Source organism: Corvus hawaiiensis, chromosome 8 (genome assembly GCF_020740725.1).
Source record: "Corvus hawaiiensis isolate bCorHaw1 chromosome 8, bCorHaw1.pri.cur, whole genome shotgun sequence".
Lineage (NCBI taxonomy): Eukaryota > Metazoa > Chordata > Aves > Passeriformes > Corvidae > Corvus > Corvus hawaiiensis.
The window spans coordinates 8,726,889-8,740,359 of NC_063220.1; the positions used below are offsets into that span (position 1 = coordinate 8,726,889).

At 37.5% G+C, this 13,471-nt stretch overlaps 1 protein-coding gene across 1 annotated transcript in view; it reads left to right on the forward strand.

Annotated features, from left to right (window-relative positions):
* LOC125329610 (nebulin related anchoring protein) overlaps window positions 1-13,471 on the forward strand; it is a 47,836-nt gene that overhangs the window by 17,631 nt on the left and 16,734 nt on the right. Inside the window, exons 15-26 of the mRNA XM_048311790.1 lie at window positions 718-816; window positions 1,325-1,429; window positions 3,008-3,115; window positions 3,946-4,047; window positions 4,566-4,763; window positions 4,985-5,089; window positions 7,371-7,469; window positions 8,518-8,622; window positions 9,075-9,182; window positions 9,805-10,116; window positions 11,217-11,321; window positions 13,353-13,451. Of these exons, the coding sequence (XP_048167747.1) occupies window positions 718-816; window positions 1,325-1,429; window positions 3,008-3,115; window positions 3,946-4,047; window positions 4,566-4,763; window positions 4,985-5,089; window positions 7,371-7,469; window positions 8,518-8,622; window positions 9,075-9,182; window positions 9,805-10,116; window positions 11,217-11,321; window positions 13,353-13,451 (1,545 nt within the window). The remainder of the gene's footprint in view (window positions 1-717; window positions 817-1,324; window positions 1,430-3,007; window positions 3,116-3,945; window positions 4,048-4,565; window positions 4,764-4,984; window positions 5,090-7,370; window positions 7,470-8,517; window positions 8,623-9,074; window positions 9,183-9,804; window positions 10,117-11,216; window positions 11,322-13,352; window positions 13,452-13,471) is intronic.

Here is a 13,471-nt window from a genome sequence, read left to right on the forward strand (position 1 = left end):
GCTTCACTATAATTTTTTTTATCATGCATAGTCTGTGGCTTTAACATATTTATTTTATAACTTTTTGTTGTTACTACCATATTAATGTGTTAGTAATTTAGTGGGCTCCAGTCCTCTTGATGGCTGACATTAAAATTACTTTTTTTTGTACTGGAAGTACATATTTTTCTTTTTTCATCATCCACACAAAACTGTGACCACACAGGGAAATTCTGTGGTTAATTATTACATTAAAACTCAGTAAAGACAAAGCATAAGAGAGTTCATTTGCTTTATGCAGTGTTACACTGGACAGACCTCTTCATAGACAGTTACCAAGTTCCTTGTCTGATAAAGATAAGAAAGGACGAGGTGATGGTTAAGAATATCAATTTTATACCAACTATTTGGGGGATTTTATAGCAATGTTTTGCAGCTGATACTGCATCTTTTTAAGAATTTGTGTGTATGACAGGAAGGGGTTATACATTAAGCCATTTTCAGAGTGGGATGAAAACTGTGACCTCAGACAAGGAAGTTTTGAGAGCATTAACTCAGATTTCATCCAAGAGATCCTGGCATTTTTCCTCAGCTCAATTTATTATGGTTTAAGCAATGCTTTATCCAGAGTATTAGCTAACAAACTTTGTCTATTCAATCTCTCCTTTTCTGGTCTGACCATTTCTTCCTTTACTAAATTTTTTTTGGTTGTTGTTTTTTAATTTTATCTTAAATTAGGTAAACTACAGGCAAAGCATAGACAAGCTGAAGTACAGCTCTGTTGCCAGCACTCCACAAATTGCTCAAGCCAAAATAAATGCGCAGCAGCTCAGCGATGTAAGTTCTGCCAACATTAGGCATTGTTGTTTATTGGAATTATGAGATTATTTCATTTCATAGCATTGGTAGCCTTAAGTGTTTTTATTCTTGGTGGTTCTTTAGCAGATTTATAGTCAAAACAAGAATATATATTAAATGAAATCACTTTCAAAAATGTGGCAAGCATGCCAGTAGAGCTAATATTTAACTCCACTTTTAAGATTTGTATCAGTGTGCTTTGTTAGGAATTTATCTTCTGTGTATTTAAGGAAAGTTTTTTAATTATATCTTTTGTACTCAATCAGTAGCTTTTCTATGAGTAGAATAAATTTCTCTTTCCTAGTACCTAAGTAAAAGTTATAATTGCCTTATTGCCTTCATATTTACATCAGCCATATCTATGAGTGGATCTATAATGTATGGCACCAATAACCTGAAATTTAACAGCAAGCAATCAGTCTAGTGGTTATACTTTAATTAAGTTAAAAATAACTGAGTGTCTTGCTGACTTTTTCAATATATGCAGTTGAACTACCGAGCCCAGTATGAGAAGACAAAAACAAATTACACTCTACCTCAGGATGTACCTCAGTTAGTGAAAGCAAAAGCCAATGCTGAGTTGTACAGCGAGGTAAGTCAAGCCTTGTGGAAATGCTGGCATTCATGGCGCTGTTAATAGATAGAAATTAATATAAAGATGATGACACTCTTTCTGGAAGCACTTACCATTTATCATTTGGCTTTGTACTAAACAACATGAAATATGGTGCCCAGAATAGACAGAGATCCAATTTCAAGGACAGCGAAACCTCTAGACTTCTTTTTTCCAAGACATTTTCAGATGATCTGAATTTCTTTAAATAAGTAAATCAGTATTCACTTCACAAAACTAGCTGTTTCTGAGGTGATATTTTTATGAAGAACCAACATTTGCACAGTTCTAGTAATCAAAGTCCGCTGAAGTCAATGGAAAGAAACAGTGAATTCAGCAAACTTGGATCAAGCACACTGTTGCTCCATTCATACTTCCTGACAATATATAGTGATTCACTTAGAGTCTTGTGTGTTAAAATCAAATGGTTGCAGGAAAAGTTGAATTTCCATTTAATTTTTAAAGTATTTTTCAGGCCTCCATTGTCATAGATAGTTTTGAAGAGAAAAAATCCCAAGACAAATAAGTGCAAAATGAGAAAAAAACCTTCAGATATTACTGGTGTGACTTTTATTTTTTAACCAGTTTCATGATTTTTCATGGTTCTGAGTTGGCATTACTGCAAGTTTTTTGCATCTCGTGTTCTTCCCCTAAGTTTTTTTGGAGTTGTTTTGGTGCAGTGTTGTGGAGGAACATTCTTTGAGACTGTACTGGGTTGGGATGCATGCTCATTGTTAGATACTGGTAAAATACAGACATGCAAAAGCCAAATCCAGAAACTGGGGCTTCCTGAAAACCTTCTGCCTTCATTAGGTGCACGCATAACATGAATGAAGCCATACTTGACCTTGCTTTAATGGAATTTCAAGTGGAATCTTGAAAAAGAACTTAAAAAACTATTACTTTAAGTTCCACTAACTTTCAAAAGTTAAGGATGTGATTCTCCTGCATTTCATCTGTGTTTGTGAGATAGTGTGGCTCACGAGTGTGCTTTTGAAGACAATCTGACTATAAGGGCTGCTTCACTGACCTGTGCTTCACGTTGTGGGGTGGTCTCAGAGCACACGAGCTGGATTCCTTTTGAATGCCCTCCAACAGCTCATGTAAACAACTGCAGCTTCAAATTCAGTGCATGGGACTTGACTGGTTGTAGTTTGGGGGTGGGAAAGAAAAATTCTGAGATGAGTGGTGTGATGTCTGTTTCTTAGCTAGCTGGTCTGCCTATATAGATCAGCTCCTATAGATCTCTACTATTTGCATAAGTAGACATAACCAGAGGCACTTTTGAAAAACCCTCCCTCCTCCATATCAGTATGAAAATGAGAGTTATTAGTGGTTGTTCTGGGACATTAAGTGCCTGCGAACTCCAAGAATAAAATTTTGACTCAATCCTAGACAATTAATTAGCTCACAATTACAATGAACTGTGACTTAAGAAGGTCCCAGTTTGTGGACTGAGCATATTTATACTTCTGTTTTTCTCTGAGCCATTTCCATGTTTGTTTGAAAATCCTGTGTTTATGTGTCTGTGACATGTTGTTGTCTTTCCTTTCTCAGATTAAGTACAAAGAAGGCTGGGAGAAGAGTAAGGGCCAGGGCTTTGAAATGAAACTTGATTCTCTGCCTTTACTTGCTGCCAAAGCATCAAGAGATCTTGCCAGTGATGTATGTGACATTTAGTTACCTGGGAATTATTCTTTATATAAGTAGCTGTAGCACAGGGAAATAAAGCTTAGTTCTCTTCATCTGGATTTTTAATCCAGATGCATTTGGCTGTCCATCTTTCTCGATGGCTAATGAACTGTTGGAAAATTTCTCAGATTCTGCTGTGAAATTTCACTCTTCAAAAAAAATTTTTTTTAAATCATTTGTACAGAGCGAAGCAAAATTTTCACAATAAACCCATAGTGAAATTCAGTGTTTTGAATTGTTTATAGCCTCGAAAATAGTGTTATCATCTACTACAAAGGGAATTCATATTTCTTTAGTCTGCTTCCTTAACATAAACACATGTATATAAAAAAAATTGCAAACAAAATCTTTCTAAACAACTTATATCAAGAATTTTAACCTGTTGAGAGGCAGAAAAGGGAGACACTTTTTCTGCAGCTGGAAAGTGTTCAGCAGTGGTGGGGATTCTGAAATCCCACCTCATTAAGAAAATCAAATCTTGAATTCCTTGCTTGGATTGATTTCTTATCTTTGCCTCTAAGAACGAGATAATTTAGCTAATCAGAAGAATTAAAGTTTATAAGCATATTCACCTCAGAGGGCTGAGCCTTAAGGAATGAGGTTAGAGACTTCATAAATGAGACTGACCTTGCATCTTTGGAATTTCTGAGAAAATCTGGGAAATTTGAAGTGACAATGAGAGAATCAGACTAAGCTCTTCTAAATTTTGACTATCCAAATCACCAGTGAAAAACTTATTGCTTATCTCATGGGTAATTGGAAATATTCTTAGATTTACGTCTTTTTTGGGTTTTTTTGGACAGATTAAATATAAAGAAGAATATGAAAAAACAAAAGGAAAAGCAACTGCAACCAAGGATTCAAGACTTTTGCACTCTCTGAAGGTGGCCAAGATGAGTAGTGAGGTAGATTATTTCTCTTACTCAAAAGACGTTTTTCATAATTAGAAAACTTTCAGCAACACTATGCAATCTACCACTGTTACTGCTCTCACTGTAAGAGATTCTTGGAAGCATTTAACAAAATTGGTTTTCCTTCCTCCATCTGTTAATCTGCAATGGTTGCACAGCAGGGGATTTTGGGCAATGGTGTCCTTATTTTGGGGCAGGGAAATAACATCCTATTAAAACCTCAATATGAATAAAATATCATCATATTAAAACTTCAATATAAAAACTTCTACACAGAACTTTCAAGTCTGTAAAGGTATGTTTAAAAGTAAGGTGCACTGTAATAGAGAAAATGTCTCTAGAATCTGGAAAATTTAGCCTGGCATCTGTTTTGTCCTTTATAGGGCCTGATTTCTACATGTGTTTGGAGTTTTTTTGCCCAATCTACATAAGGACCCAGACAAGAGGGGTGATTTAAAATAGCTTTGCAATATCTGATACAGACAGTCTGTTTTCATTGCTTCTCTTTCTAGATTGCCTACAAAAAAGGGTTTGAGGAGAGCAAGGCCCATTTCCATCTGCCCATGGATATGATAAACCTGAGGCATGCTAAGAAGGCTCAGGCGCTTGCCAGTGACTTGGATTATAGAACGAGACTCCATGAGTACACTGTGCTTCCAGAAGATATGAGGACCAAGTGGGCAAAGAAGGCCTATGATCTCCAGAGTGATGTAAGATGATGTACACCCAGCTTAACTGTTAAAAACAGTATAAGTGATTATAGACTTTTTCCATTTGATCTTAATTCTCATTTCATATCAGCACTGTCTGATTGTACTGTGGCTTTTTAAAATGTCTTTGCAGTGGCTTTGAAACTGGAGAGGGTGCACATGTTACTTGCAAACATTATACTTGTGTTCCCTGTGCCAATAAATGTAATTTTCCTCTGCAGCTCCAATATAGGGCAGATCTGACATGGATGAAAGGAGCTGGATGTATCACAGAAGGAAGTCTTAATATACAACAAGCCAAAAAGGCAGGAGATTTAGTCAGTGAGGTAAGCAAAGTGCTCAGGCATTTGCATGTTGTTTGTTCAAAGCTTTATGCACACTTATTCCATTACATTATGTGGAATAGGTAAGGAATTCCTAACAAGGAATATCTGAGAAATGGAAAAACCGATGGAAATAATTTAGTTATTCAATAGTTTAGAAGATCCTGGGTTAGAGATTAAAATTCTTTTATATAATTATCAAAATAATCTGTGAGGTAGAAATCCTCATAGTTGTGCTTCCACCTCTTTTCATTCACCTGCCCATTTTGCAGAGCAGCATTGAACTTCCATTGAGTTTCTTGTGCTACGTGAAGCACAGAGAGGCTTTAAGGAGCAGTATTGAAAAATTAGATATTTGTTAGCCATGTTTGAAAATTTCCTTGCTCCTTGGCAAGTAGGGCCTGTGACTTTACTGTCAGCTACAGCTTTTCCTGCTTTTCTTTGCTTTTGCTTTATTAATTCGTGGCTTTGCACTGCCAATAAACTGATGGAAGTAAACTTCCTCAGCTTCTCAGCTATGGTTGAGCAGGCTCACTAGTGCTAGGAAAACTAGAGAACAGTGAGAAGAATAAATTAGGGGAAGTTTGATGGGAAGGATAAAATCCCACTTAGCTCTGGAAGGAAGAACAGAAGCCAGCTAGTTACTGGTGATCACACTCTGGCACCTTGGGTATCTGACATCCTCTCACTACTCCTACAAGGGGAAAAAGTACATCTTAGAAACAAAAGAAGAGCAGCTACCTCAGATCTGGTGTCTTGCTAGGGATAGACTGACATCTGCTTCTGAGGTGTGCTGTAGTAATAATCACTTCCACAAATATTTAATCCATAATGATCTGCCTTTGCATTCCAGTGCTGTGCAAGGCCACGAGATGGCTGACAGTCACTTAAACTGGAGACTGGTGGATATTATTTTAGAGATCTCTGTTGCCATACAAAGCCTGGCGTTTTGTCATTTCTTTGCAGGATGTCACTACATTGTGTTCCATGCAATGTGACAAAACATGCTGTTTTTAATCTGCCTCCCTCCCTTCCAGGTTTCTAAAATAAAGCGATGAGCACCTCTTTGAAGTGCTGCATGCTTTTTTAACTTCTGTTTTGTGTTCCCCTAGCAGAGACACAGTGTAAACTGATCTGTTCACCCATCAGTTCAAACAGAAAAATTTCTCTCCTGAAATGCCAGATTATGAAAAAAAAAGCATTTACACCCTTTCTAGGTGGAATGCCCCACTTCATGACTGAACTGGTAGAATAAGAATTCAATTAACATATACTAGAAGTGTTTGCTTGGTCTCCCCTGTTACACTGTGGTCTTGAAACAGAGTCCCACATTTCCTTGCACTATCTCAAAGAAAGAAAGTATGCTTAGCTCGCTCTCAAATGAGTGGTGCAAAAGGCTGAGGCAAAGACATTAATTTGAAGCAGGCCTGTTCTGAAGCCTGATGAAGTCAGTTAAAGTTTTCCATTCACTTCAGTGTGTTCCAGATGTAAAACAAAAAGTAAAATGGAATGAAACTATGGACAGTCTTATTTATCAAATTAAAAATATTACTCTCTATGCACATTTGTCTGTTCAAATGGATTTTATATAAGTACTGGCACCAGAAGATGAAAAATATTGTTCATTTTTTTCTATATCTGAGACTTTAGCCTTTTGGAGGCCTGTCACAGCTGTTCATCCTAGAAAGGCTTGACTGCGGTGTCTATGCTGAGCTCTACTTTGAAAAGAGGAAGATTTTGAGAGGAAGGAGAAGATTTTGGATTCAAGTTACTTCCAGGACTCTGAAATTGCTCATTCTAATTTAATTATAATCTTAACAATTTAAAAATACCTCAGTAACATGCATTCAGTGATTTGAACCACCCATGCATATGCTTGAATAGTCTCTTATAAGGAAATGAGATAGTAACACTGACTGTGTGGCTTATCAGCTCTCTTGGGTCCTGACTTAAGTCATACCCAGATTGTGAACACCACTCACTGGCTGGTGTGCAGCCTTGGTCCTGTAAGACATGTAGATAGTACATCTGGCACCAAAGATATCCATGCCTGCAGTGTCAGCAACAGTGCCCTTGGCACACACTTGCACTGCCCTCCTCTCCTCAAAATACCAGCAGTGGGTAGTACTTGGAAGGTTATTTTATTGACACCTGTGCTAAAGCTGTCTTGGGAATTTACAGGGCACTTTTGGCTCTATCAGTTGTTTTTTTACAAACTGATACATTTTTGGGGGAGGGCAAGTACTGTAGAAAATTTTGTATAACTTGGTTTAATTTGCTGTAGACAAAGTACAGGCAGAAGGCTGATGCTCTGAAGTTCACCAGTGTGGCTGACAGTTCTCAGATCAAGCATGCCAAGAAAAGCCAGGAACTTCAAAGTGATGTGAGTCCTTGATTGAATTTGTCTCTTTGCAAGTAGCTTAGGCATAGTGTGGTCATTCCTGACATATGTACACCAGTGTGATGGTGAGAGAGCCCCCAGTCATGAAACCTTTCAATATATAAAGTTTCTTCAGATTCATTCTAAGGGGGTTTATTTGTTTATTTGATTAGTTCTGTCCTTGAATCCTTTGAACTAGAACAACAGCAACAAAAATCAAGCACCACTGAGAATGGGCTCCTGACTCCTGTTACTTCTCTGTTGTGTGCTGGACAAGCTGCCTTTCTGTGTGTGCTGAAATCAGAAGAGTAACCATAGATTTAGAGCTTTATAGGAGGGACTTCCTTTTCTATGGGATGTAAGAAATGTAACAATCTGTGAAATGGGGCATATTTTCATAGTTTTTCAACAGCTCCTCCAAGAACTTCATGGGCTAAAACAGAGCAGTTAATTTCTCTGCTGTTGTAGCCCTGGGATATAAAATGGGGGTGATTGCTACTTGGATCATAAAAGGTCCTTGATGTTTTCAGTCAAAGTTGGAATGTTAGTCCTCACTGGAGTATTGTGTCAGCTGTTACATCTAGGTCACAAATATTGTCTGCAGATTCAATTGCTTGGTGTTCTTCATTTCATGCCTGGAATTCTCTGTTTCTATGTCCTATTAAAAACTTCCATTCTATCCAAGAAGTAGCAACAGTTTAACATTGGGTGAAATATGTTCTTGCATGCATTCTGTATAGAGTATGAATTGCTGTCAGCTTTATAGCTAGCTAAGTAGCTAACTTTGGGAAAGAGAATTAAAGTATCCTAATGTGTGTGTTGCTTCACAGCTTCCTTGAAATTTAACTGTAACTAGTTTGGTCAACCTGACTCTGTAGGTCAGTTTTTAAATCCATATTTAACAAAAAAAAATTCAAGATGCTAAAGAAAACCTCTCCAAAAAAGTTAACCCTAACAAATCCTTGAATATTTGGGTGTTTTAACCAGTGCTCCTTCAACATTAAATGTGGACTACTGCTTTTATTGACCATGCTTTGCTTCCTGTGGACAGGTTGCCTACAGGTCAGGGAAAGAGCAATTTCTTCATCAGTACACCATCAGCAAAGATGACCCTGTCTTCATGCTGGCCAAAGCAAATGCTGCCAATATCAGTGAGGTACTGTGTGATTCCCTCACTCCTGTGGATAGTTACAGCTGCTGTGAAATACTTGTTCTGTAGGTAACAGTTATGTTCTTTCTCTGAGAAGGTCCTCATGTTTTAGGTGTAAAAACTTGAAATTTAATTACATGCTCCTAATAAACAGTAGTCACATCTGCTGTTCTGAAGACTTGCCACTTTTAGAGTTTGAAGCTGTGCGTTTTTCACATGCTTCCAGGTGAGTGACACACTGGCAGTTTCACTGGAACCAGTGAGATATTGGGGTTGCAGTAACCGCAGTATCCACAGTTACAGGATGTGAGGGAAGACACCAGGATCTGATCCGTAGCCATGTGGTTTCTGGGCAGAGAGTGTAGGAGGGACTCATTACTTGAGTTTTCACTGTGACTATAGAACAAATAGAGTGGATTGATAGTAATAAAGAAATTGTGTTGTTGTCATCTCTTTAGAAACTCTACAGGAGTAGCTGGGAGAAGCAGAAGGAAAAAGGATTTGTGCTTCGTCTGGATGCTTTGTCATTCTTGACAGCTAAGGCAAAGAGGGATCTGGCAAGTGATGTGAGTATGGACTCCATCAGCCTTCTTTATTCTTAGGACAGCTGACAGTCCAGGCTGCTGCTAGTGTTGGGGATGTGTCACACATGTCTCAGTGCCCTGAGCCACCCTCACTCGATTCATGCTAGGGAGCGATGGAGGAGTTGTCTGGGTGATTGGCATTCTGTAATTAGTCAGAAGGTTTGCTCTGAGCAATTCAGAGCTTTTCTCCACATGCTAGCTGTGTTTTCCTATTCTCATTTTGACCCGAGGGTGAATTCTAGAACTCAAAATGAAGTGGAAATCTCCTGCGAAACATCGTAACTCAATACATCTATGTCTGGCCAGAAAATTCCTGAAAGAACCCTCTGACCTCAGTGCTTGAAAAATGTTGTTTTTCCTAGAGAGAACCAAAAAGAAAGTATTTCTTGTAGGTTTTGGTGAACATATTATTGTCAAGAAAGGACTTATTCTTTATAAACACTAATTTCTAAGACATTCCATTTCTCTTTTGCAAATGATCTTACTTGCTTTTATCGAGGACCCAGCATGTCACAACACTGACAGACCATTGCTTTACTACTAGTAGAGCTGTCAGTTTGGCAGCTTAGATCATTTACTCTTGGTCTATTTGTTTTCTTCACAGGTTAAATATAAGGAAGGTTATGAGAAGATGAAGGGTAAGCTCATTGGAGTAAAAGCTGTGGAGGAAGATTCGCAGATGGCTCATTCCCTGCAAATGTCAAAGCTGCAGAGTGATCTGGAGTACAAGAAGGCATTTGAGGGCACAAAGAGTCAGTTCCAGATCCCCATGGATATGGTTAACCTTGTCCATGCCAAAAAGGCTCAGAATTTGGCCACAGATATAGGATACAAGACATCTCTCCATCAGTACACAGCCCTGCCTACCGACAGGAAAGTGGCATGGGCCAAGTGGGCCTACGGATTGCAAAGTGATGTAAGTCCAGACCTTCATGTACATCCATACCCTTCCATCCAGCCCATTCTCAGCCCCACTTAGGGCTGACTTTCTTCAGACATTTATGCTTTTAATGCCATGACACCTTTATGCAGCTAAGTTTTCCGCTATTTCAGTTTTTACAAGTTTTTTCAGCTATTTCAGTGAATAGCTATTTTTCAGCTATTAAACAGTGAATATTAACACAGTAAATATTAACCACTTACTTCCTCAAGAGATATATTTAAGTTGTGCAGTGTTTTTGAGGAGAGTTATAACTCCGTTTATGAGCATGGCTTCTTCAAAGCCTACTTCAAATATTAATAAAACTCTAGGATTCCTATATGATGTACATTTATTTTTGTTTCCTAATGTGCAGGGAGGTTAAATAATGTATGGTGATAAAATTGGTGATAAAATTCCATATGGAGACCACATGTTCAGCTGTAACCATCAGATGAACTGTCTGATACTGTAAACAGTTACTTTAAGTTAGACTTTCCATTCTGAGGTTTTAACTGAGAGCTTTTCAAGGAGACTGAGGTAGAAATGCGTACAGGCCTTGTTGAGATATGGCTGCTGAAACATTTCTGGCATCTTTGAGAAACCTGACTTACAGTCAACATTTGAAATTCAGGTAGGAGAGATTTTGTGAGGAAAGTGAGAAGTACTCCTGTACTTTCCTCCTTAAAAGACACATGGAAAAACAAACAAAGCACAATGCTTTCTCTCCAGTAAAACAAAAGGGTATGGTTTGGGAAACGCTAAGTATCATTTTCTTATAATTGCAAGTCATGGATGATCTTTTAAAGAGTGCTCTATACAAATAAAAATGAAGTTAGAGAAAAACTGCAAACATCAGTGACGTGTAGACCACTTTTAAAAATTACCTTGCAAAGTATATTGCACAAGTACTGGTGAGTCCTCATTCTTCTATTTCATTCTGTATTTTTTTTGCTTTCCTTGCAAATATGCAATAGTGAATAAAACAAAAGCAGGCACTAATTTGACTTCATTGTTGTTCCTGAGATGTCTGAATCCTTTAATGGCATTTTAAGTGTATGAACACCAACAATAGGACTTTTTTTTCCCTTTGTCAGAACCGATACAGAGCGGATTTGAACTGGATGAAAGGAGCTGGATGGATAGCCACTGGGTCATTAAATGTGGAACAGGCTAAGAAGGCAGGAGAACTCATTAGTGAGGTGAGATTTCATGACAGCATGTAACAGAATTTGCTGCATAATGCGTGCAAAATGTCTGTATAAAATTAAAATAATTTCCACTCAAAGGGGAAAGAAAAAGGCATACCACATGAAAGCCCTCAAAACCAGGGATAGGACTGGTAATTAGAGGGAAACCAGATACCAAACACATACCAGTAGGAGTCCATATAGCCTTTGCAAAAACAAAGTAGGTGACAAATGATATTATGAATAATAATGGCAATCAAACAGTGCTCAATTGCTAACCACTAGCCTACCTTTTTAATGAAGAAAAACAGGAGAGATGATGAAAACGTGGAGTCATTTGACCCAGAACCTTCTTTTATAATAGATACACGTTTCCTTCTTGCTCATTTTTCATATACATTCATGCTAGCTATTGAAATTCATATAGATATCTCTGTCTGTAGCTATCTGTCAGTAGTTTTCATCCTTATTTCTCCCTATAACCAATATCACTTACAGGGGAAAGCATACTCTAGAATACCTTGTGCCTGTCCCACGAGGCCTTCAAATGAAGTTCTGGTGAAAATAGTTAAAAGGTTCATGGTATTCTGCTCCTCTTGTTTCAGAGAGAGTCCTACTGGCCAAATCTGTTGCTGTAAGAGATTGAATCCTGTGATTTTTCAAGAACTATGATGCAGGAATCATGTGTCCATTCATGCTGCAGGGTCTCAGAAAAATACAGTCATCCTTTCACAACTGATTGCTAACACCATTTTTTCCCCATGTAATTATCTATTGTGAAGAAGGATGATATTTTAGACACAATAAATGATATCTTCAGCTAGCGTCAAGCAAGGTAGTTTCATAAAAGCTGGTACAGTAACGCCATCTGGAATAGTAACTGTGGATGTGTATAGGTATTCCATTTGGTTGTTACAGTTGTGAAAACTGATGAGTAGAAATTTGACCTCCTAGGTTGTCCATCTCAACCTTTTTGTGAGTACTAAGCAATGTTAGGTTGATATGAGCCTTGTCCTTTCTTACACATACACGTGACTAGCCCTTCTAACACTGCTAAAAAACAATTGCCAGAATATAATTTCTAGCAATTTTATGCAGAGATGCTCTGGTCAACTCCACTTTGACTCCAAATCTGATCAAGACAAGGTATAAACCACTTTTGTCCCCAGTTAAAATTAGTATGATTACTCATTTTTAAGGTGTTACTTTCGGAACCCAAAACATTACTTATAAGCTTATAATACTTTTAAGTGCTTATGTGTTTTACTTTGGTATTTTTAGTCTTCAAAGGGTCAAAATGTTGCTTCAAATAAACTTCTTTTGGTCAGAGCTCAGTTTAAAAGAAAATGACAAGCCACGAGTTCATCTTGTGCATTTGGAAAATTTAGTATGTGCTATTTGGAGAAGTGATAAGGGTACTGATGGATTTAAGACAACTTCTGCAGGAAGGGAAGCTTTTAGTGACAGGGCCAGATGGAAAAAGTGTCATTTTTCCATTGAACTGCCCACACCTCAGAAGTTACTATGGGTCCTTAACAACAAGTAAAATTAATGTCATTATCTAGAAGATATGCCATAACGATTAGGTACAGTGTCAATGGTTGCACAGATTTGCTGCAGGTCTAAGGAGGTAACCTAAACCCCTTAACAATAAGTTAATTAATTGCCATTATTAACACACCACAATTGTATATAATTTCTTGCTTAAAGGAACTATAAGTTAAAAATACAGTCAATCATGCTCTATTTGAAGTAATATAAAAAAGATTTTAAAATCCGAAGTTCTGGAGTATTTAGGTAAGCAGAACCTGATTTTGAAATATTTTTCTTAAATTTAAATATTAATATTAATTGGCAAAAGGTTATTGTTAAATTGAAACAAATATTAATCTGAAAGTACCTAGGACATAAAGATGAGGAAAGAGGAATAATAATTATGTTCACAAATTCACTCTAATCTCCAGCAACCTATGATTTTTCTCTTTCAAATAGCATGAAAGAGCAGCACAAAATTCACAGCTTTGATCTTTTTCTGCTCAACAGAAGAAGTACCGTCAGCATCCATATGCTTTGAAGTTTACCAGTATTAAAGACACTCCTGAGATGATCCAGGCTAGAATTAGTTATAACCAGGCTGTGGATGTAAGTTATAATGTATATAC